Source organism: Astatotilapia calliptera, chromosome 3 (genome assembly GCF_964374335.1).
Source record: "Astatotilapia calliptera chromosome 3, fAstCal68.1, whole genome shotgun sequence".
NCBI classification, from domain to species: Eukaryota; Metazoa; Chordata; class Actinopteri; order Cichliformes; family Cichlidae; genus Astatotilapia; species Astatotilapia calliptera.
The window spans coordinates 5,017,152-5,041,824 of NC_137424.1; the positions used below are offsets into that span (position 1 = coordinate 5,017,152).

General features: G+C 43.3%; 1 protein-coding gene across 1 annotated transcript in view; it reads left to right on the forward strand.

The window, feature by feature from the left end:
* LOC145424327 (uncharacterized) overlaps positions 1-12,206 on the forward strand; it is a 20,466-nt gene extending 8,260 nt beyond the window's left edge. Inside the window, exons 2-4 of the mRNA XM_080297540.1 lie at positions 1,698-1,803; positions 9,982-10,746; positions 11,072-12,206. Coding sequence (XP_080153666.1) covers positions 1,786-1,803; positions 9,982-10,746; positions 11,072-11,764 — 1,476 coding nt within the window. The 5' untranslated portion in view covers positions 1,698-1,785 and the 3' untranslated portion in view covers positions 11,765-12,206. The remainder of the gene's footprint in view (positions 1-1,697; positions 1,804-9,981; positions 10,747-11,071) is intronic.
* The last annotated feature ends 12,467 nt before the right edge of the window (positions 12,207-24,673 follow it).

Consider the following 24,673-nt stretch of genomic DNA (forward strand, 5'->3'; position numbering starts at 1 on the left):
ATTATTATGCTGATGACATTCAGATCTACTTTGAGTTAAATGATGACCTAGCTTTGTCCTTGAATAGTTTTCGAGGGTCCATGTGTGAGGTCAGGCAATGGCTCCTGGCAAATACTCTTATCCTTTATGATAAGAAAACTGAAATTGTGGTCTTTGGCAGTGACGTCCTTCGTGCCAAACTTCGTGATGCTTTTGGTTTTCTCACTAGCTCCTTTTCCGACACTGTTAGGAATTTGGGCGTGTTACTTGACAGCTCATTTAAACTTGATAGACAAGTGTCTGCTGTTGTTAGATCCAATTTATACCAACTCCGCCTTATTTCTAAGGCCAGGCAGTATATCCCGCATAAAGACCTGGAAAAACTCATCCATGCCTTTGTAACTTCGAGGCTGGATTACTGCAATTCACTCTATTTTGGACTCCACTCTCCCTCCTCCATAGATTACAGACAGTCCAAAATGCTGCTGCACGCATTCTAACCAAAACTAAGAAGTTTGCCCACATTACTCCCGTCCTAGCTGATTTGCACTGGTTGCCTGTGAAATACCGTATCCAATTTAAAATTCTGCTGTTTACTTTTAAAATCACTAATAACACAGCACCGAGCTATCTTAAGGAACTCTTAAGCTTATATGTCCTGCTAGGGCTTTAAGATCATCCTCACAGTTACTGTTGGTGCAGCCTAGATCTCGGCTGAAGTCTAGAGGTGATCGAGCGTTTGCCCTGGCCGCACCAGAGTTGTGGAACAACCTTCCCATTGGCATTCGGGCGTCTGACTCTATTCAATCTTTTAAATCACGGCTTAAAACGTATTTGTTTAATCTTGCGTTTTCTACTGGTTAAATGCTGGCCTTGTCTGCAGTGATTTATTTTACTAATTTTCCTATCTTGCTTTTTATTTGCGCTGTGTATGTCTTATCCCCATTGTGTGTTGATGGCACAGTTATATTGTGCTATAGCTATGTGCTGTAGTTATATTTTTTCTATTGGTGGCTTTTTCCTGTGAACATAATTCTACACTTTTATTTTTATGACTCTGATTATACTTGTGTTAATTTGTTCTATGTTAAGCACTTTGGCATGCCGTTGGTTTTTAAATGTGCTCTATAAATAAAGATTGTTGTTGTTGTTGTTGTCCTGTAAGCACAGTCTGCCTGTGTCTTTTCTCTGCAAATGAACATTTTCAGCCAATATAGGTAATACATCAACATGGCTGCCGTGGCTAAGTTAGGAATATTTATAATGTCATTTCCAAAACTTGCATATGATCTGCAATTTGTAGCAGATCTACTGACTGTCACAGAGCAGCTGGAGCAGTCTCAAATGCAGGTCAGTCCCCTGCTGCCCCCTGTGGCCAAGTGCCATAGCTACTGCTGGATGAACTCGTGACACATGTGCACCTGTTTCTATGAACACATTGAGTCTGAGTGGCTGCACTTACACTGGTGCATTCAAACATATTGAAAGATGCCAGCAATGTGGATTGTCAAGACTCAAACCAATCCACATTGCTGGCGTTGCATCTTTCAATGGCAGCAATGGCAGGTATCAGTGCTCAAAGCTTTTGTGTTTGTTTCCAACAAGTTGCCCACCTCGGGAAACAAAAATGTGTTCTTTTACTTGTCAGATGAACATATGAGACACTTTGACTCTTCAGTGCAGTGTGGAGCCTAACAAAGATCTGTTTTGTGTCCCAGCTGATCAGCAGGAGGAGGAGAGTCTGACGGAGCAGCAGAGGAACATTTTCAGCTACTTGGACTCAGCTCAGCCACTACAGAGGAAACAATGAGCTCAACACAGAAGGTGACAGACAGAGCAGGACCATATGACCAAAGATATTTATCACCATATACATCTGAACATTTGCCATAACGATGTAGCTGACGATAGAATTGACACCAGACAAAATACTTTACAGCTGCACAACTTTATTAAAAAGCCATCAATGTATTTTCACTGAAACAAGCAGCTGTTGTTTATGTGTTTATGTACTAACAGCTGGAAACGTTTCATACAGCTTTGTTTGACAGAAATGAAGGAGAACATATTTAGTTCATTTGTTTCTACATGAGCTCTGTGTGATTTGATGAGTATCTGAGGCTGAGACCACAGGACTGTGAAACATGATTGTTGGGCTTCATTTCTGTGCTGAACAGTCGTTTAAGATTAGCTGTAAATAACAATTAGCTGATGTTGTTCATGAGACTAAAGTCATCTCACTGTGGTAATGTAAATATAATATGGCCAATATTATAGTTATTATATTGTTGGCATTACTAAATTTGGCTCAATGCTTACATATATGTGTAAAAAGCAAATGTAGGAGCTGTGATAACTGTGTCTGATAGAATGAAGAGTAGACTGATATATGAAATATTCCTTTATTAGGTGAGAAAATCAGACCATGTCATAACTGGTTTAAGTCACACAGAATAGATATCAGAGCCTTAAACAGGCTGACTTCTGCTAAATGGGTCAAACTGGGCAGAAAGTCTACAAACACATAACATCCTTATAGAATATGATGTAACACTATAGATCAACTTAGCTCAGAATATATAAAGCATATAAACAGTTACAGCAATATGATGCAACAAACACAGCAGCTACTGATCCAAAATACTCAAAGCTTCATAGTCAAAGGAGCTTGCAAAGAAAAGCGTCTGGACTTCTTTAAGTTACTTGAAGACGTTTCACCTCTCATCCGAGAAGCTTCTTCAGTTCTTAGGTCAAATGGTGGAGAGTCCCAGATATAAACCTAGTGGGAGTGACCCCCCACAGAGGGACAAAAGGACCCCCTGATGATCCTCTAATCACCTGAGCCAAGGTGTGAAACTGGGTGTGGGTCCCAATCAGCCAGAGTTTCGGGTGAGTTCATTGTGAAACCTGGCCGCACCTTATCATGCGAATTCCTGAGGTCAGATGGCCCAGGATGTGAGTGGGCGTTAAGGCGTCTGGGAAGGGATCTCAAAACTGGATTATAGATGGCAGAGAGTTGGTGTCGTAAACCCCGCCTCTGTTCAAAGATGGTCGCTCACAGTGGACATAGATGATAGATGGCTTCTTTCACTCCTCTTTCAAACCATCTGTCCTCTCTGTCCAAAATGTGAACATTGGCATCCTCAAAGAGTGTCCTTTATCCTTAAGATGCAGATGGACTGCTGAGTCTTGTCCTGTGGAGGTGGCTCTTCTATGTTGTGCCATGCGCTTGTGAAGTGGCTGTTTGGTCTCTCCAATGTAGAGATCTGAGGATTCCTCACTGCACTGTACAGCAAACACCACATTGTTAAGTCTGTGTTTTGGCGTTTTATCTTTCGGGTGAACCAGTTTCTGTCTGAGCGTGTTGCTGGGTCTGAAGTACACTGGGGTGTCATGCTTGGAGAAAACTCTCCTGAGTTTTTCTGATACACCGGCTACATAGGGGATGACAATGTTGTTGCGTCTGTCCTTCTTATCCTCCCTCGCTGGTGTCTGGTCTTCTTTTCTGTGCCTCTTTGCTGACTTTAAGAACGCCCATTTAGGATAGCCGCACGTTTTGAGTGCTTCCTTTACATGTGTGTGTTCCTTCTTTTTTCCTTCAGGCTTAGAGGGAACATGTTCTGCCCGGTGGTGTAGGGTCCTAATTACTCCAAGTTTGTGTTCCAGAGGGTGATGGGAGTCAAAGAGGAGGTACTGGTCCGTGTGTGTGGGCTTCCGGTAAACTTCGATGTTGAGGTTGCCGTTCTCTTCAATGTGCACAGCGCAGTCCAGGAAAGGCAAACAGTTGTCCTTTGTGTCTTCCCTGGTGAACTTGATGTTTTTATCCACAGCGTTAATGTGCGCAGTGAAGGATTCCACTTCTTGTGTCTTGATTTTGACCCAGGTGTCGTCCACATATCTGTACCAGTGGCTGGGTACTCTTCCTTTGAAAGAGCCAAGAGCCTTCCTTTCCACTTCCTCCATGTAAAGGTTGGCTACAATAGGTGACACGGGGGAGCCCATGGCACAGCCATGTTTTTGTCTGTAAAAGCCTTCGTTGTATTTGAAATATGTAGTGGTGAGGCAGAGGTCTAACAGTGTGCAGATCTGATCGGCTGTGAAGTTGGTCCTGTCCTCCAAGGAGCTGTCTTCTTGTAGTCATTTTCTGACAGTCTCCACGGCCTCCGTGGTGGGTATGCAAGTGAAGAGAGAGAACTGAAGAAGCTTCTCAGATGAGAGGTGAAACGTCTTCAAGTAACTTAAAGAAGTCCAGACGCTTTTCTTTGCAAGCTCCTTTGACTACGATGACCTGGATGACTGAGAACCTTCACAGACTCAAAGCTTCATAGAACTGAAACCAGCATTTATTTTAGCTCCATTCTGCTGCTGATACAGACTTTAGGTTTCTGAACATTAAACTTGTTGCTGCCTTTCATAGTGTGTAACTTGAAGGCCCTGAGTACTCTGAGTACTTTCTCCCACACTGGAAACACTGGGATGATCACATTATTTGAACATTACCTAATAAGACTGATTCAGCACAGACAGTTATGTTAAACTTTCCTAGCAGTCCTTCACAAACAGGGAACAGTCTGTCTATTCTCTCCATCTGTCAGCTGCTGCTGGCTCTTCCTCCTCCTCTTCCTCACACACTGCTGAGTTTGTCCTGGTGGATCATCAGGGCTGCAAAGCCTCACAGATGATGTGCAGCAGTGGCTCCCTCAGTCTGTCCTCACTCTGGACACTTGCAGTCGTCACACATGGAAATCAAATGTGTGATAAGCTGCAGGATTCAAACACAAGTGTAACTTATAAACACATGTTCATACTTTTATTCCACAATCAGAGAGAAAGAAACAGAGAGAGAGTGCAGGACAGACAGACAGGTGACAGTCTCAGGTGTACACACTGCTACACAACAGCACCAGAGAAGCAGGATTTAGTGTTTGTGTTATTACGAGTGTAAACAAGAAGAGTTCCAGATGGTGCAGTGGACACATGTGTGACTGCTGTGATTAAAGCATCTTTCTTTCAGCTTAACGAGTGAACCGTCAGCTCGTTCAAACACACGTTAAAGTGCGTTTGGCTCGACACCACCGAACAGAGGCAGCAATATAACACAGCTAACATTAACAGTCAAAGTCAACTTTATTTGTCAATTCTACCACATGTACAGGACATACAGAGAATAGAAATTTCGTTACTCTCAAACCCTAGATGAAATAGCAAAAGAACATTTAAATATAAGAGAGTGATTAAGAAATGCAAGTAAAATAATTAAAAAGTAAAAATTTAAATAAATACAATACGATTATACCAAGAAACCTATACAATATACAATATTCAAGTAAGGGTAAATGACATTGAGTGTAAACCAGGCAGAGTAGTGCAAATAGTGCAAATGGAGATTTAGTAGTGTACGGTAAGAGATAGTGTAACAACAAAGTCTTATGAGGTAATGGCAGTCCACTGCTCCACAAAGTGACTGGTAACTGGTGCAGGCCAGTGAGTGCGTCAGAGAGTGAGTGTGTGTGTGACAGAGTTCAGTGAGACCATGGAGGAGAGAGGGGAGAGGGGGCAGAATCGGGAGGGAGTTAAGCTTCCTGACAGCCTGATGGATGAAGCTGTCCTTCAGCCTGCTGGTCCTGGCCTGGAGACTCCGCAGTCTCCTCCCCGACGGCAGCAGCTTGAAGAAGCTTTGCATTGGGTGCGTGGGATCAGCCGCTATGCAAAGGGCTTTTTTAGTGAGACGGGTGCTGTAAATGTCCTGGAGGGAGGGGAGAGAGACACCAATGATCCTCTCTGCAGCTCTCACTATGCGTTGGAGGGTTCTATGACAGGACGCATTGCAGGCTCCAAACCACACAGTGATGCAGCTCGACAGGATGCTCTCGATGGTGCCTCTGTAGAAAGTGTACATGATGGAGGCTGGTGCTCCTGCTCTTCTTAGTTTGCGGAGAAAGAAGAGACGCTGCTGTGATTTCTTGGCCAGTGCTGTGGTGTTGTACGTCCAGGAGAGATCCTCTGTGATGTGCACACCCAAGAACTTGGTGCTGCTCACTCTCTCCACAGACGCTCCGTCAATGGTCAGAGGAGCATGTTGGGTGTGCATTCTCCTGAAGTCCACAACAATCTCCTTCGTCTTCTCCACATTCAGAGAGAGATTGTTGTCAGCACACCACGTGGCCAGGCGTCTCACCTCACTTCTGTAGTCGGTCTCATCCCTGTTGCTAATGAGACCCACCACCGTTGTGTCGTCCGCAAACTTGATGAAGAGGTTGGAGCTGTATGATGGAGTGCAGTCATGGGTCAGCAGAGTGAAGAGGAGGGGGCTCAGCACACATCCCTGCGGGGCCCCCGTGTTTAAAATGATGGTGCTGGATGTATTACTGCCAACCCGTACTGCTTGAGGTCTTCTGGTGAGGAAATCCAACAGCCAGTTGCACAGTGAGGTGTTGAGCCCCAGCTGGACCAGTTTTTGAGTGAGCTGTTGGGGGATTATAGTGTTGAATGCTGAACTGAAATCTATGAACAGCATTCGAACATATGAGTCTTTTTTGTCCAGGTGTGTGAGTGCCGAGTGGAGTGCAGTGGAGATGGCATCATCGGTTGAGCGGTTGGGCCGATACGCAAACTGGAAGGGATCCAGGGAGGGGGGCAGGACAGTCTTGATGTGCTGCATGACTAGTCGTTCGAAGCACTTCATCAGGATGGGAGTAAGTGCAACAGGACGGTAGTCATTAAAGCAGGAGGGAGATGACTTTTTTGGAACCGGAATGATTGTGGTGGCTTTAAAACATGTGGGGACGACAGCCTGGATGAGTGATATGTTGAAGATGTCTGTGAAGACATCAGTGAGTTCCACTGCACAGTCTCTCAGTACACGACCAGGAATGTTGTCAGGACCCGGAGCTTTACGTGCATTGATCCTGCTGAGGGATCTCCTCACGCTGTCCGGGGACAGAGTCATCACCTGGTCACCAGGAGGGGGTGGGGTCGTGTGTGCAGTGGTGCTGTTTTGGACTTCAAAGCGAGCAAAGAAAGTGTTCAGCTCGTTCAGCAGGGGGATAGTGCTATCACAGGTCTGTGGTGGTGCAGTGAATCCTGCTTGTGCCGTGATGTTCAGGACTGCAAACCGAGCAGCATCACTGACTTTCAGCTTGTTGTGTTTGTGGATATATGACTGACTTTAATTATCCACAAAATCATCACATTCTCTGTCAGATTAAGGTCGACTATTGAACGGCGTATATTTTAAAGGCTTTAAAACCAAGTTAACGCTGAAAGTACAAACATCACTAATGTCACATAACTCTGCCGACAAGGCATAGCTATGGCTATGAAATGCTCTTTGTGTATCACTTCTTCATTATGAAAGATGTCATTAATGCACTAGTAATGTCTCATCTGGAGTATTGTTCAATCATTTGGTCAGCAGCTAATAAGACAGATCTTAACAGACTTCAGTTAGTCCAGAATAAGGCGTCCAGATTAGTGTGAAGATGTTCATACTATACTAATATTGATAACATGCATAATAACCTTTCTTGGCTTCCTGTACAGGCTAAAATATTCTATGGCTTACTTGTAGTTCTAAAGAAAGCAATTCTGTTAAACACACCACATTTATTCTGCTCAGCTGCAGTATCCAGATGAAATACATCATCATATTACACAGTTTTCAACAAGCTGCAATTTAGTAAATGCTCGAGTTAAAAGTAACGTTTTGTAAAACTGTTACATTTAGAGCAACTTTTAAGTGGAATAAGTTGCCTTAAAAAATTAGAGAATTATTCAAAACTTCAATGAACACTTAAAAGCCGATTTACAGAGCTTTTAGTTGTTGTAAATATTGTAAGACATGATTTGTTTTTGAAATTTGTGTAATGTTCCTCAATGTTATTGATATTCATCATCAACATCATCAACTTTATTTATAAAGCACTTTAAAACAACCACAGCTGACACAAAGTGCTGTACATTGGAACTGTAAAATAAAATTACATGAGATATAAATAAAACACAAATAAAAGAAGAGTGAAATCATTAATTAAATAACTACTTCAATTAAAAAAGAAACTAAGTCTCACTGAGGTTAAAAGCCAAGGAATAAAAGTGGGTTTTAAGACGTGATTTAAAAGTGGACAGTGAAGGGGCCTCTCTAACGTGCATGGGCAAATGATTCCATAACTTTGGAGCCACAATAGAGAAGGCCCCGCCCCTCTGAGCTTCCTCCTGGATCTAGGTACCTCCAGGAGCAGCTGGTCAGCTGACCTGAGAGACCGACAGGGTGTGTGGAGATGAAGAAGCTCAGAGAGGTAAGGCGGGGCAAGACTGTGAAGGCATTTAAAAACAAACATAAGAATTTTAAAATGAACTCTAAAAGACACAGGCAGCCAGTGCAGAGAGGCTAGCACGGGGGTTATATGCTCTCTTTTTTAAGTTCCTGTTAGGAGTCGTGCAGCCGCATTTTGAACCAGCTGCAGACGTGAGAGCAACGACTCACTGACCCCCACATAAAGTGAGTTACAGTAGTCCAGGCGGGAAGAAATAAAAGCATGGATCACTGTTTCAAGGTGCTGCCTCGAAAGAAAAGATTTTACTCTTGCCAGTTGCCTTAAATGATAAAAACTGGACTTCACCACTGCTCTGATTTGGTTGTCCAATTTAAAATCACTGTCCAACTTAAAACCAAGGTCAGTAACAACAGATTTAAAATAGACTTCCAGGGATCCTAAAACAACAGGGGAGGACTCACAGGGACCAGTGGGTCCAAACACCAACAGCTCTGTTTTCTTTTCATTAAAATGTAAAAAGTTTAGAACCATCCATCCATCCATTCGCTTCCGCTTATCCTTTTCAGGGTCGCGGGGGGCGCTGGAGCCTATCCCAGCTGTCATAGGGCGAGAGGCAGGGTACACCCTGGACAGGTCGCCAGTCTGTCGCAGGGCCAACACACAAGGACAGACAACCATTCACACTCACATTCACACCTAGTGGCAATTTAGATTAATCAATTAACCTATCCCCACAAGCTGCATGTCTTTGGACAGTGGGAGGAAGCCGGAGTACCCGGAGAGAACCCACGCAAACACGGGGAGAACATGCAAACTCCACACAGAAAGACCCCGGCCTGATGTTGGAATTGAACTCAGGACCTTCTTGCTGTGCGGCAACAGTGCTAACCACCATGCCACCGTGCTGCACGGTGGTTTAGAACCAACCAAGCTTTAATGTCATCTAGACATGTCAAGAGAGGTTTTATGGAGATGCCATCCTTGTGTTTTAGTGGCAAATAAAGTTGGCAGTCATCGGCATAACAATGAAATGAGATCCCATGCCTTCTAAGGATAGAACCCAGAGGCAATAGATACAGTGAAAAGAGCAGTGGCCCTAAAATTGAGCCCTGTGGGACGCCGCATGACAGAGGAGCAGAAGACTATTCGTAACCGAGAAGGCTGACAGAGAAATATTATTATTATTATTATTATTATTGATTGCTTATATTTGAACAATTGTGAAACCTCACTGTGGATGTAAGAGTGAAATTATGTGGATATCTTGAATCCACTTTATTGTGTAATATTTTATGTGAGTATTTGACGGAAGACGAGCAACATCTGTTGTGGAAGCTAACGGGGTTCCTTTAGAATAAACAAACATAGGATTTATTATCACTGAATAATTCAGTATAAATCTATACAAATTATATAAATATGTAATAGGAAACAACAAAATAATCTAATTTATAAAATTGTGTGTGTGTGTGTGTGTGTGTGTGTGTGTACACAATCAGGAGGGATGGGCATGATTTTAGTGTTTGAACAGTCATGAATTATCTTTAACAGCAGGTTGGATGTAATGTGTTAGAACTACCAGCAGGTGGGGATAAGAGACCTTTAAGGTGTTTGGTGCCACGCTCCACCTTCAGGTTTAAAACTAGTGTTAATGGAGTTTGAAGGTTGAGTTTGTTCCACGACTGCATTTCACTCACTGCCTCTGTTTGTATCTGTGTCACTGCAGGACCAACATGGAGCCAGAAGTCAGCGCTCTCAGGAGGCCGACAAACCTCACAGAAGAAAGGGAGAGAAAAAACACACCTGTGACGAGTGTGGGAAGGGTTTTACTGTGAGGGCTAAACTAAAACAGCATCAGGTCATCCACACTGGAGAGAGACCGTTCAGCTGTGACTTGTGTGGGAAGTCTTTTTCCTGGAAGCGTTCCCTAAAACAACACCAACTCATCCACAGTGGAGTTAAAGCGTACACCTGTGATCAGTGTGGCAGAGCTTTTACTCACAGTAGCCACTTACAGAGTCATCTAGTTACCCACTCTGGAATTAAGGCATACTGCTGTGATCAGTGTGGCAGAGCTTTTACTCACAGTAGCCACTTACAGAGGCATCTAGTTACCCACTCTGGAATTAAGGCATACAGCTGTGATCAGTGTGGCAGAGCTTTTACTCAAAGTAGCCACTTACAGAGTCATCTAGTTACCCACTCTGGAATTAAGGCATACAGCTGTGACGAGTGTGGAAAAACTTTCAGCCGGAGAGGGTACCGAAATGCACACCTACGCATTCACACCAGACATGATGTGTACTGCTGTGAACAGTGTGGCAAATACTTTACAACAGACGCACAGTTACAACAACACATGTTTACCCACACTGAGGAGAGACCTTATCAATGTGACCTGTGTGAGAAGACTTTTAAAACTCCACAGCACCTGAGACAACACCAACAGATCCACACCAGAAAGAGACTCTACAAGTGCAGCTACTGTGAGGTATGTATTTATATTGTTATCTTGTCATTTTAGCCTGACTGTTTGGAACAACTCTGCTCATTAAACTGTGTTAGCATGTTAGCAATTGTACTGCATGGAAAAGCAGCTCTGAGTGATTATTCAGATTTTCCTTTCAGTTATGATTTTAGTATTACTGTAGTATTATGGTGGTAGTATTGTAGTTATTGCAGCCCAGTAAACTGAGTGTGTTAACTGAAACAGTCAAATGTAGTTGGACGTCTGCAGAGATGCTCTTTATTTCAGGCGACGTTCAAGATACAAATGTTGAAGGACTGACTTACACTGTCTTTGTGTCTTTGTTTAGAAGCAGAGCGACACAGATGGATCCAGTTCTCAACCCTGTCATCACTGTGGTGGTGGGAAAGACTTTCATTGTGACCTCTGTGGAAAAACTTTCAGTTGGCAAAAGACCCTAAAAAGACATCAACGTAGACACACTGGAGACAAACTGAAATACTGCAAAGAATGTGGGAGAAGCTTCACCACACCAAGTGAGTTAAAACAACATGAACTGATTCACAGTGGGGTTAAAAAGCACCTCTGTGATCAGTGTGGGTCATCCTTCACCACTGCAGATCAGCTTAAAACACACAAACGAGTCCACACAGGAGAGAAACCACACAAGTGCAGACACTGTGACAGAAGCTTCTCACATTCAAGTACTTGTAACATTCATGAACGTGCACACATGGAAGGAAACTACAGCTGTGACCAGTGTGACAAGAGCTTCAGGAATCTCAGTTCATACTCTGCACACAAACGATCCCACGTTACTAATAAACTGTTTCACTGTTACCAATGTGCCCAAACATTCACCTCATTGTCTGCTCTGTGCAAACATCAGCGTGATCACTCAGGGCTGAAATCACTCCCATCACTGGATCACAGTGAATCTGAAGACACAGAAAGATCCTCTGGTTTCTGTGTCAGACTCAAAAAGCTTGAGATCAGGCTCCACAGAGTTCAGATAGAATCATTTAAACTTGTGTTGAACTGAACTGGTTGTTGGGCTGAACTTCTACATAATACAGATCTACATGGGATCTTCTTTTCTGTGTTTTACTGAGTCAGTTTTGTCCTTTTTTCTCTGTCCTGGTTTTGCTCGTCTGTAAATGATTGAAACTCAGTCAAATAGTTCATTGTTCTCCAGCAAAACGTTTTTGGAAACTCATGTTTAACCTTTAAAACTCTGACATGTTTTAGCACACAAGGCTTCATCGGGGAGTTCACTCATGATTGGACCATGAGAACAAAGGTTTTTAGTTCTTTCAAAGAGAGTCTTGGAGCTGTTTGATGTTTCTGTTTTTCTGAAACCACCTGAAAGAAAAACTATTTTTCTTGCTTTATGTAGTGTGGAAGTTTTTAATGTTTCTTCATCTGTGATGTTCTTGAATGTGTTCACGTGAAGATGGTACAAATAAACTGTCCTTTCAGCTTTAGCTCCTAATTTATTCATTATTTATGGATGTAGCACAGCAGCAGTCTCTTGATTAACACATGGAGGGCTCAGGATCTGATGGTGTCGTCTCCCTAATTTGCCCACTCAGTAAATCTCACTCATGGCCAAGAAATTGAAATAAACCTTGTTTCCCTGCTGGATAGTGATCCACTGTAACTCTGCTCCTCCTTCCTGTTTAGGATTTCTGTGGCTGAAGTAAAATTCCCTCCATCCATCACTTATCCCAGCTAACCTAAAGTGAAATAAAGTTTTGCTGGTCTTAAAAAAGCATTACAATAATGGGCATTACCAATGCAAACTGAATGATACAGAAGATGAAAGAAGAGACTTTGATCAGTTAATAAAGCTCATGATCTGGATTCATTGTGGCTGCTACACAGATACTTCTGGGTCACTTCTCTCAGTTAGGAACCTTCCTCACCAAACTGACTGTTGGACCACACCCCTGGTTTCATGAGAAATTGTTTCAGCCATGATTTCTCTTCCTGTATTTCAGAGTAAAGACTGAAGTGACAAATGGAAGCATGTTTAAAAAACACAATGTGAGAGAGACGTTGAGGTCCTTAGAAGTTACCCTGGGTTTTTCTGTCACCCTGCTAGATGTTACACACCTTGTTATTGGACTGATTTCTACTGCTGGACTACTCCTGCGGAGAGTAACAATACTCTTACTAATTAGCTCCCTTTCACAGCTTTGGGGATATTTATTTTTGTGTTTGCAGCGCTGTGAGCCAGAACAGCGAGAGAAAAATCTGCAACAGCGACGAGCCGAATGCTTACGTGAATCGCAGCAGCTGCACATGTGCTACGCTGAATTAGAGGATATCTTTGCTCTGGATTTCTATTTCTACTTTTTCATTTCTATATGATTCTTCTTGCATCTAAACAAAGATGATTCAATTTGCTAAATGTTGATGGCTCTTCGTGCTCAGGTGTAAATGAGACGTAATATTTGCTCTTGGTTTGGTTCTCCTGTACAGAACCTTGCAGTACAACAGAAACCTAAAAACATTATTTGTAGTTGTTATTCTTAGTTGTTCTGCTGCCTAAATACCACAGGGTCTGATTATGAAGTTATTGAGCTGCACATACTTTACGACCTGCTTAAGTTCGAGGTCACAGCGTCTGTAGAGCAGCTGGAACATAATGAAGTCTACAAGGTTAAAGTTTTCTGTTGGGTCTGTGTTTCCACAAGCCCCGCTAATTCTAGAGACTTATTCATCATGAAGAAAACAAGACAGTCGATCGATCGATTACTTGCGCAAGGGAGGCCTCTCATCTGTGTCTAGCACGACAATGACCCTGATGATGGCCTCCTCTCGCTGCCTTTTATTGACAAACTTCAAACAATAGTTTACAAGACACCTCCCCTTGCAACCCCCTTTGGTTACAAAGACAAGTCACTGTATGTAAATGTATACCGTATTTTCACGACCATAAGGCGCACTTAAAAGTCTTTTTCTTCAAAAAGTACGGCGCGCCCTATAGCGCAGTGCGCCCTTTGTATTGTAAGGAGGACGTAGTAGAGAACACCATGAGAACGCTAAAGGGTGAAGTGTGCGTTGACTTTATTGCACATACCTGTATAAAAGAACAGGTATGTGCATTATGCAGGACATCGTTGTTTTAACAACCCTGAAAATGGCAAAGAGACACGCTTACGAAGCACAGTTTAAACTGAAGGCCATCAGCTACGCGGAGGAACATGGAAATCGAGCAGCGGCGAGAGAATTTAAGATTAACGAATCGATGGTTCGCAAGTAGAGGAAGCTGGAAAACAAGCTCCGACAGGTCAAGAAAACGCAGCTGAGTTTCCGCGGACATAAGGCGAGGTGGCCCGAGTTGGAGGAAAGACTCGAGCGGTGGATCATCGAGCAAAGAACGAGCGGGAGAAGCGTTTCGACTTCACCATTCGGCTAAAAGCAGTTTCACTAGCTGAAGAGATGAACATTGAACATTTCCAAGGAGGTCCGTCTTGGTGCTTTCGTTTTATGACACGGTGCCATTTTTCCATCCGGACCAGGACTACGGTAGCGCAGCAACTTCCAGCGGATTATAAGGAAAAGCTGGCCATCTTCCGCTCCTACTGCAGCAAACACATCGGCGACAAACACATCCAGCCCAGCCACATCACAAACATGGACGAGGTCCCGCTCACTTTCGACATCCCGGTGAGTCACACTGTGGAGAAGAAGGGGACCAGCACGGTAGCGATACGCACAACGGGTATGAAAAGTCTTTTTTTACTGTTGTGCTTGGCTGCCATGCTAATGGACAGAAACTGCCGCCTATGGTGATTTTTAAGCGAAAGACTTTGCCTAAAGAGAAGTTTCCAGCAGGAATCATCATTAAGGCAAATGAAAAGGGCTGGATGGATGAGGAAATGATGAAAGAGTGGCTGAGGGAGGTGTATGTAAGGAGACCAGGTGGTTTTTTCCACGCATCACCATCGCTCTTAATCTGTGACTCTATGCGTGCCCACCTCACAGCCGATGTGAAAAAACTAGTGAAACAAATGAACTGTGAGCTTGCTGTCATTCCGGGAGGCCTGACAAAGGAACTCCAACCGCTGGACATCGGTGTTCAAAGTAAGGCTGCGAGCGGCCTGGGAGCAATGGATGACCGATGGAGACCACAGTTTCACCAAGAGTGGAAGGCAGCGCCGGGCGAGTTACGCCACAATTTGCCAATGGATTGTAGATGCTTGGGCTAACATGTCTGCTGGCACTGTTGTTCGAGCTTTCGCAAAAGCCGCCATCATTTCCGAGGAGCCGCACGGCACGGAAAGTGACTCTGACAGTGAAGAAAGTGAACCTGGCATGTTTGATGGAGATTTAGCGCAGCTGTTCAATTCAGACACAGAGGATGAGGACTTCGATGGGTTTAATTGATGATAAAAATGTGAGTACCAAACTTTGTTTTGCTCCTGCTTTATTTTTAAATATGCACACTTGTATGCTTGTGTGTTGTTGTTGATGATGACGATTACCGGTAATAGAAATGTGAGTAAGGTACCGAACTCAGGTTTGCTCCCGCTTTATTTTTAAATACGCATATGGTACTTGTATGCGCCCTATGGTCCAGTGCGCCTTATGTGTGTGTTAAATACAGTAATGGCACACATAACTGAGACTGCGCCTTTTAGTACAGTGCGTCTTATGGTCGTGAAAATACGGTATATGTGTGAACTTCTGTAAGAATGTGTGTGTGTGTGTGTTATGTGAGAATTTGTGTGTGTGTGTGTGTGTGTGTGTGTGTGTGTGTGTGTGTGTGTGTGTGTGTGTGTGTGTGTGTCAGACCTCCTGCTGACCAAAGGGTCGTAAACCCAGGAAGCTTACATCAAAAGAAACAGGTCTTTCAGAGAGGATGTATCTACAATAAAACCTCCCCCAGCACAGAGTGGCTGGAGAGGTGGTCAGGATCAAAGGAATGGCTTTGATCCTACTGCTTGAACTAAGACTGTACAAATTTAAGAAACACAATGGCAACATTCAACAATTAGACTTAACATTTCCCTCCTTTTTGTCATTGTATACTTAAATTTCAACTTATGCACCCTTTGTTTGGACAGTGTCAGTGTAGATTTCATTCATGCACAGTAAACTACATCCTATACATAAGCAAATCAGTCTCAACAGTTCAAAAACAGGAATTAATATTTTCAAAAGAAGATGCCACCAAGGACCAGACGGTAACCAAGCTATCCAGCCTTGTGGCGGATCTACTCCTGTCGTGCAATTCATTATGTATTTCTGCAAGTAAACAACTGAATGTCAAAGGTCAAACAAGAAGAATCATCATTCTCAAAAATCATATGTCTCTACAATCCAACTGTATACAGACATAGGTATTTAAACACATCAGTTGACTTTATTGTTTGTTCATGTGGCTCTCAGCTAACTTCAAAGCTGCAGCAAGTCAACACCCTTCTTTATGACTCCTATCAACCCCCCAAATCTTCTCACTGTAGGCATCCTGTGGGGGTTAGAGTCAACTGGTGAATTATCTGCATTTACAACTCTTCTCCTGTCCTGTTGTCACCACAGAAAAAGCTTTGTAAAGGAAATTGGATCAAGGTGTTTTGATCTTCTTGGCTCAAAACCTCAAGTGTTCATGATGTGAATGTAGACAAAAGGCTTCTCTGTTTACATCCTTCTTGCAAAAGACAAAAGAATAGGTGATGTTGCCATGTTCCATGGTTAATCTCCAACTTGGGCTAATCCATTGTCCTTCATACACATAGGCAATTGGCCTGTTTCCAGTTCGTTTAACTGTATAATGTCCTGCAACAAGTCATATTCTTTGAGTCAGACGAGCAGGTCTGTCCTACCAGAGCAGTTCACCTTCCCAGCTACTGGTGAATCAACCTTCCATTCAGGTTCAGAGCAGTTGAAAAGTTGGCAGTGTTCCCGGATGTGTTGCTAAGGCAACCAAACAAACTGTCTCGCTCTCAGTGATGCTATATGGCCACAGTCCAGAAGAATGTGTAGCCAGTGGCATCACAAGCATAACCATTGGTCTCGTTGTTTATGTGAGCGGTTGTGTTCATAAACTGCCACCAGTAGTTGTTGAAAACCCATGCTGGTACTGGGTGTGGTTTGCTCTGTTCCAGTGCGCTCCCTGTCATCCCACTCAGGGTCCACAGGCACAAGAAGATGCACAGCACATTCCCAGCCATTCTGATGAGTACCTGTGGCTCAGTTAGTTTCTTCACCGGATTGAGACGAGGGGCCCTGGAGGCTCCCCCCCCCCCCCCCCCCCCCTTTGTTCACGGTCTTACTGGCACTTACTCCGAGCTGGCCTGGATGTGTGTCACCTTCTTGCAGTGCGCTTGATGTATCCAAATGTTTCTTCCGGCAATCTTCACTGCTGTGGTCGTCGTCAGCAGCACCCGATAGGGACCTTTCCATCGTGGACTGGACCAGCACTTCCTCTCCATGGCCTTATCAACATCCAATCTCCAGACTTCAGGCTCTGCTCCTGCAGAGAAACAGAATCATCTGGCAGATCATTTGTTCTCATGACTACTTTACTTTTAAACATTTCAAGCATCTAATCTGCTAATATGCTCTCTCTTCTGCTTTTCTATCATCACTACAGAAGACTGGAACTCTAAATGCTCTAACATATATAATCTCAAAGAGTCAGACCATTCTCTGTTGGAGTAATCCTCATGTACTTATTCTATACAGTCTAACCATGTCCTGCCTGTCTTCCTAAATCTTAACTTTACTGTTCCATTAGTTCTCTCTGCCTGCAAAAAGTTTTTTTTTAAAGTATTTAATAATCCTAAAGTATAAACTAATTCTAGAGTGAGTATAACGACTGCTCATCTCCCTCCTGTTGAGACATGGTATAGCCCATGGCTCAAAATAGCAGCAGTCTTATACAAATTATTAGGCAGTATTGGTTTATCACACAGATAATAAACACCATCCTGCAAGCTCGCTCCTTCTGTAAGTCACAACTGTTTTCCTGCTGTAGGTGAGTGGCCCTACATGTCTGCTGATGTTGTACTGCTAAAATGTTAACACCATGTTTAACTACTGCTGCCTCCTTTGTGATCATATCTGCAAAAACTTTCCCTAATGCAACTGGATCTTTCCCTCACATGTGTGCTGCACATTTACAAACGGCAATTCTACTGGGAAATAACACTGCCTCCAGCAGATTTTGCAAGAGTTTGGTGTGTTCTGCAGGTTTCCCTGTAGAGGTTGTCACACCTCGTCTCACTCACTGCACTACAAAGAAATGTACAGTAGCAAATGTATACTGCCTATCAGTGTATATTGTCTCTCTACAGCTTTACACGCTTCCGTTAAAGCTAGCATCTCTGCTGCTCAAGCAAATATGAAACATGCTAGTTGTCCTACACAGATAACTCTCTCTCACTGTCTGCTACAGTAAAACCTGTTCTAGTCTGTCCCTCTGCTGTTGTAAAACTCAAATCATCAACAAACCAAACCTTTCCCTCAACGAGTGGCACATCTATTAAGTCATCCCTCGGCTTACACTTCTTCTCCTCGCGCTCCCTACACTCATGAGAAGTGCCCTCCTCCGTTGGCAAAAAGGGTTTGACAGATTCAGAATTGTGCACCACTTTATGGTAATATGTGTGGTTGTGAGAGTAACAGTAACATTAAAGGCAAGTGTCTTGTAGGTGACAGAAATGTAAGTTTAGTCTGCAGTAGTAAACATCTACCTTGTGTGGAACTAACAATGTCAAAAGGTGAAATAAACTATTTCCTGAAACATTGTACAGCTTAAGCTGCTGCACATACTGATCTCACGCATGGAGGTAAAGCACGAGCAACTAGAGCTAATCTTTTAGGATAGTAAGTTACTGGCTTCACTTGTGGAAAAAGTGCTGTTAGTTATTTTACAGTCACCTGGCATTTGTGCTGTTCACAGAACCACAAGTCCATCGTTGGACCTCCTCTGCGCTATCACTTTTTGGAGCTTGGCACGCTCCCTCAGGTTCCATTTTCCAACGCTGCTGAAGATTTAAGGCAGAGCACGTCGTACACCTTAGTTGTCTTCCTTAACGTCAACGTCGAAACTCTTTCATCTTATTTAAGATTTGCTGTGCAAAGTCTCCTCGTGACAATCCTTTGGAAGCCCAGTAGCACAGCTCTCTGTGCTGAAGGTGATCTCTGATCCTCCTGAAGACTCTCTCCAGGCCTCAGCTTCCATCTTATGGGCGATCCTCTCAGTCACTCCTTCTCGTCATGGCACCTCACGACATCTACAAATTGAAAAATGACACTGCTCTCGCCACACGGCTTTTGCCACGTGTCAACTCCCCAATGAGACATGTACAAGAATGTTGCACAGTCTCCCTAAAACAATCTCCAGGGTTTGTCCCTTGGAGCAGCTTCACTCGCTGTAACCCTGTGTAAAAACATTAGTCAGCACTTAAATGTTCAGCTTGTTTAGCTCCCAGCTCCTGTATCACAGAAGACAAAGTCTTAAATTTAAAACAACTTCACATTTGCAACCAACTGTAGATCATAAGAGTAGTAAAGTATTCAGCATCACAGAGACAAGTATCATTGCAGGTTTATTCTAAACTCATTAAACTCCTACTTTTCCCCATAATTTGTTCCAAATTATTTAACATCTCAACGTCATTCCACATTGTAATCAGTGACTTCCCTTAAGTTTGTCACTCACCATGAGCCCAACAGTGTGGTCAGATAATGAGCTCTATGTAACTATTCTGTAACCACTGCACATCTGTTCAATTGTCACTTGTCTGTCTGTGCTGAATCCTTTACAAGCACTCTTAAAGAAAAACAAACATCAGCCAAACACACGGTTCATCCTGGTTGTCAGGTGTCGGCCATCCAGATTCCAGAGGAGCTGTGAAAAGTCGTAAAGTTAACACTCGCTGTGGAAAAAGTAACAATGGTCTCATCACAGTATGTCTCACACTGCATTAATTTCTCCCCTGTAACATTCACATTCTCTCCAACAGTCTCTCAACAACACAGTGTAATTTCATCATCAACATATAGCCTGTAACTACAGTTTCCTTCATACAAAATCTCAGTAATCCTGTGGTAGAGAAACATCATTAAGTTGTGTCATGCTGTAAATCACATGATCAAATCACATGATTAACCATCGGCTGTAAAAAGAAATGTAAATGTTAGCGCTGCGCAGGTGTATACACTCTTTCTCACAGTAATCTCTGTGAGCAACACAAGGTAGTGAATGGTACCTGGTAAATTCACAGACAGAGAATTGAAACTAAAAAGGTTAAATTTTCAGAGTTCACATAGTCATGTGACCCAAGTTTCCTCCTGTGGTCTCCTTCTGCTCCTGCAACAGAGACACACACAGAGATACATCCACACCTTTGTCAGGTGGGGGTTAACTTCACACAATGGTGTTAAGTCAGTCAGTCTTGTCAGCTTTTGTCAGTCAGTCAGTTCCCCATTTATTTTAAAATTCTTACTCATTCACTCAGTGATTCCTTCTTTTGCTGATTGTGGAAATTATCGTCGCATTCGTTTCCACGCTCAGCAAAATGACATCATTTCAAAAAGAAAAATAATTTAGACTGGATTTCCTCGTTGAATCCTTTTGGACAGGAACTTGTTTCCTGATTGTCCCAAATAAGTGGCTTTCTCCTGAGCCCATTTTAATTTTGGAGAAGCTCACTTTGCAACAGTTTTCTCGACGACGCTTCGATTCTAATCGTGCAGATCTGCTCAAACAAAGATCATCAAACAAAACTTTCAGTGCACCATGAAAGTAACAAAATAAAAGAAAGAAAATAAAGGAAATCAAGGGAAAGAAAGGCCTTGTTTAAGTCATGACACGTGTTCTTCATGCCAGGGGGATAAATCGTTACAACCCAATTGGCAGGTTCAACTTTAGTAATAAAAGACAAATCAACAGCCAGTTTAATCTCAAACATTCATCCAATCAGCCATACACACAACATACAGCATAACCCTGTTGTCTTAGCACATAATAAGTTTCTTCTCATGTAACTAATATGCATGTAGGGTTGGTATAGTTAATGCATCTTCAGTATGTTTTTGTGTTCCTCTCTCATCACACTTTCATTATTCTCATCACTGCTTAAACAACACACATCTCTGTTTTTTTGTTTTTTTTAAACTGTACTTTTCTCCAAAACAGAAAATAGCATTACAGCTGTTTCAGACTGAGAAACACCAAACACTCTTCATGCTATCATTCATCCACACAACTATTTTATTTCTCTTCGTCCACTGGGCAGGTGACCTGCAGAATCACGTCTGCCCCAGCTGGATACCTTTTCACACACACCATGACGTCAAACACGCTCACACTCGCCGAATTGATCAGGAGAAAAACTTTCTTCATCTTCACACTCTGTTACAGAAACACCATGTTTTTGGTTTTTTTTTTTTGTGTTGTGTCAGGGATGGATATGTGGTTGTAACGTCTGTGTTCACTAACTTTACTTTCTGTTTCCTACCCTGCCTAGTCTGTCTTGGACTCAATGCTGCTCCTAATGCCTCTCCATACTCAGCCTTTAATTTCTCCTCCACCTCTGCCTCTGCTCTCTCACGCTCTTCTCTGGCTCTACTTTCTGCTAACATTCTTGCTCTTCATAATGCTTTTCTACGGTGTTGTTCTAAAGTAGTTGCAGTGGATTGAGCTGTAGTTTCATCCTCAGGTTTCACAAGAACTTCTTGCAATATTGCTCTTTTAACATTCTGTGCTTCTCTCCTCTTCTGAGCCTGCTCCAGCCACAACTTAGCAACTGCTAACTGCAATTCCTTCCTCTGCTTCGCTTTCCCTGTTTTACCTGCTACACTTACAGCTATTCTTTCTACCAGCATTTTACACTTAACTTCCACTAATGTCCCTTCAAATCCATATTTCTCACACCAACAACCTACATACTGCGTGCTGCCTGGTAAAAATTTCTCCATAAATTTTACATCCCCTTCTAAGGCAGACTTACACATTTTATTCTCCATTACAAGACAACAATCAGCCACACTCACGCAGACCACGTCTGGCCCGCACACACACACAACATAGGCCTATCGCTTGCATCTGCACGCACAGCTAGCGCCTGCACGCACAGCTAGCGCTCTCTGTTGAAAACTCTCAAACTCCCCATGTGGCGGAGAATTCAACCTTCGGACACTCTCTAACACCCCAAATGGCGGAGATTCCGGACTCCTCATGGCGGAGCTACCGAACCTAGGTTATCTCCACTCCCCACACGGCGGAGAAGCCTGCGTCTCTCTCACGCGGCTAGCGCGCTCCCGTACCTGCGGTCAACGCAGGGTCACGTAGCCGCTCTTTAAGGCCTTCTGTACTCACTGTTTGTTTACGTTCATGGGAAGAGTCTCTGGATCCCGTCAATCGTCATCCATCCCGAGGGGAGTTCAGGCGCAAACTTCCCGGCCTGGTGACAAAGCAAAGTGAAACACCAGGGCTTTACGTCAATCATCCCAGACGTTGCGGTGGCGTCCTCTCCCTCTCCTCGGTGGATGCAATGTGTTAGGCTCCGGCTCGGAGGACCAAATAAATGTTGGGTCTGTGTTTCCACAAACCCCGCTAATTCTAGAGACTTATTCATCATGAAGAAAACAAGACAGTCGATCGATCGATTACTTGCGCAAGGGAGGCCTCGTCTGTGTCCAGCACCACAAATGACCCCAATGATGGCCTCCTCTCGCTGCCTTTTATTGACAAACTTCAAACAATAGTTTACAAAACACCTCCCCTTGCAACCCCCTTTGGTTACAAAGACAAGGCACTGTATGTAAATGTATACACTGAGTGTGTGTGTGTGTGTGTGTGTGTGTGTGTGTGTGTGTGTGTGTGTGTGTGTGTGTCAGACCTCCTGCTGACCAAAGGGTCATAAACCCAGGAAGCTTACATCAATAGAAACAGGTCTTTCAGATAGGATGTATCTACAATAAAACCTCCCCCAGCACAGAGTGGCTGGAGAGGTGGTCAGGATCAAAGGAATGGCTTTGATCCTACTGCTTGAACTAAGACTGTACAAATTTAAGAAACACAATGGCAACATTCAACAATTAGACTTAACAAGACGTTTTCAAAAATCTCAGTTTTCAGTGAAAACGCCGTTTACGTGTGGACCAAAGGCGCAAACGCTCAGAAAAATCTGCGTTTTCAAAAATCCCGGTGTAAGTGTGGGCGTGGCCTTACTCAGCTTTGATGCTGCCAACGTGGTCACTGGATAAAATGAAGTAACCGGTCAAGGCAGCAGTGGCAGAGCAACCCTTATATTCGGTTTCTCATGTTTAAAAAATACTCAGTTACAGCGCACGTACAGATGATCTTTGTAGGTGGGATAAACCTGCTCTCAGCAAGAAGGTCGTGGGTTTGAATCCATGTCTGATTCTCTCCTGGTACCCTGACATCCTCCCACAGTTTAACTGCTTCTTGCCTAATAACAGCTGGGATAGGGTTACACACACACAGTCCTGTTTTCATATCTCCGTGGGGACATTGATGTAATGCTTTACCTAACACCTAACCCTAACCCTAAAAACTGAATGCCTAACCCTAACCTTCAGCCCTAAACCTAACCACAACGTAATCGTACCCCTGACACTAAAACACCATGTTTAGTCTCAAAAACGCCTTCAAACTCTTGGCGACGCTCATTTTGTCCACAAGTGGAGTCACGTTCCAGTTTCTGTAAACATGGTGCAAACACACACGACCCTGAGCTGAAAAGATGGATGGATGTGTAAAATCCATATTGCTGCTGTTCACAGCAGGACTTTGTTTAGCTTCTGTTCCAGTATTCCTGAACTGGCTTCTCCAAACCGGCAGCCTGCTGTTACGATCAGCTGTGGGAAATCTACAAACTCATTACAAAATATCAGAACTAAGACTTTTATTTTGACGGGTGGCTTCTCAGCTGGAGTTGGTATACGGCGAGCTGTGAGAGGACAGAGATGGAGAACGCACATTTAACTCTTTAACAGGAGATACGTTACGACTAACAGACGACTGCTGTCTACATGATGTCTTTGCAGCCCTTATGCTACATGTTACACAACTTTTCTTCATGCCAACAAGACTGAGGTGCCACATAGTCGACACATACAGCTGATTATGATGCATGTTTTACTGTTGCTATGTTCACATCATCTGCTTGGCTTTATCACTGAAAGCCTGGAGATCCTCTGACGTGTGCATGGCTGATGTGAAGTATGATTAGTCCTACATGACATCAACAACAGAGGCAATGAAAGCTTTGTTGTTAACAGGTTGTAGGTAAAGTCAAATGTCTACTTCTACACTTGTGTTGGGTAAAGTTCTTCTCACTGCAGCAGATTTATATCTGTGCTTTCACAGGGCGTGATGTGGAGCTCAGCGCTGAGGTGCAGGTCTCCTTGGAGACGGCATCCTGGCTGAAATATTATCATGCTTCCAAAACATTTCAGCTTTTATTTTGAAAGAAACAAGACTTGAAAACGAATCCCCTTCTTCCTCTTTGTCTTTGTTCTTCAGAGGAGTGTCACCTGGACAAACTCAGGGCTGTTCTAGAGCCTTTCTTATTATTTGACTCCATAGAAATAAAACTGAATGGAATCAAACAAAAACTCCCAAACAGCTAAAACACTTTGCTTTATTCTCTTTTTTAACAAATACGTTGAAGTCCATCCACAACAACACAGCTGAGATCTCCTTTGTAATCAAGTGTTTCCATCCTTTGTACAGATCTGCATACAAAACAATCATTTACGTCCCACAGAAGTCTAGTTACACGTAACTCTACAAGAACTGGTGAATGACAGAAACATGAGACACATGATCACAGGTGATAACAAAAAGAGAAAGAATTCATGTGTTAGTGATGTTTTTCAGCCCTGATGGCTCATGTTGGAGAAACAAGCTGAGGTACGTGGAAAGTTCACACACACAAGTGGGCGTGAGCGCACACACAGAGAG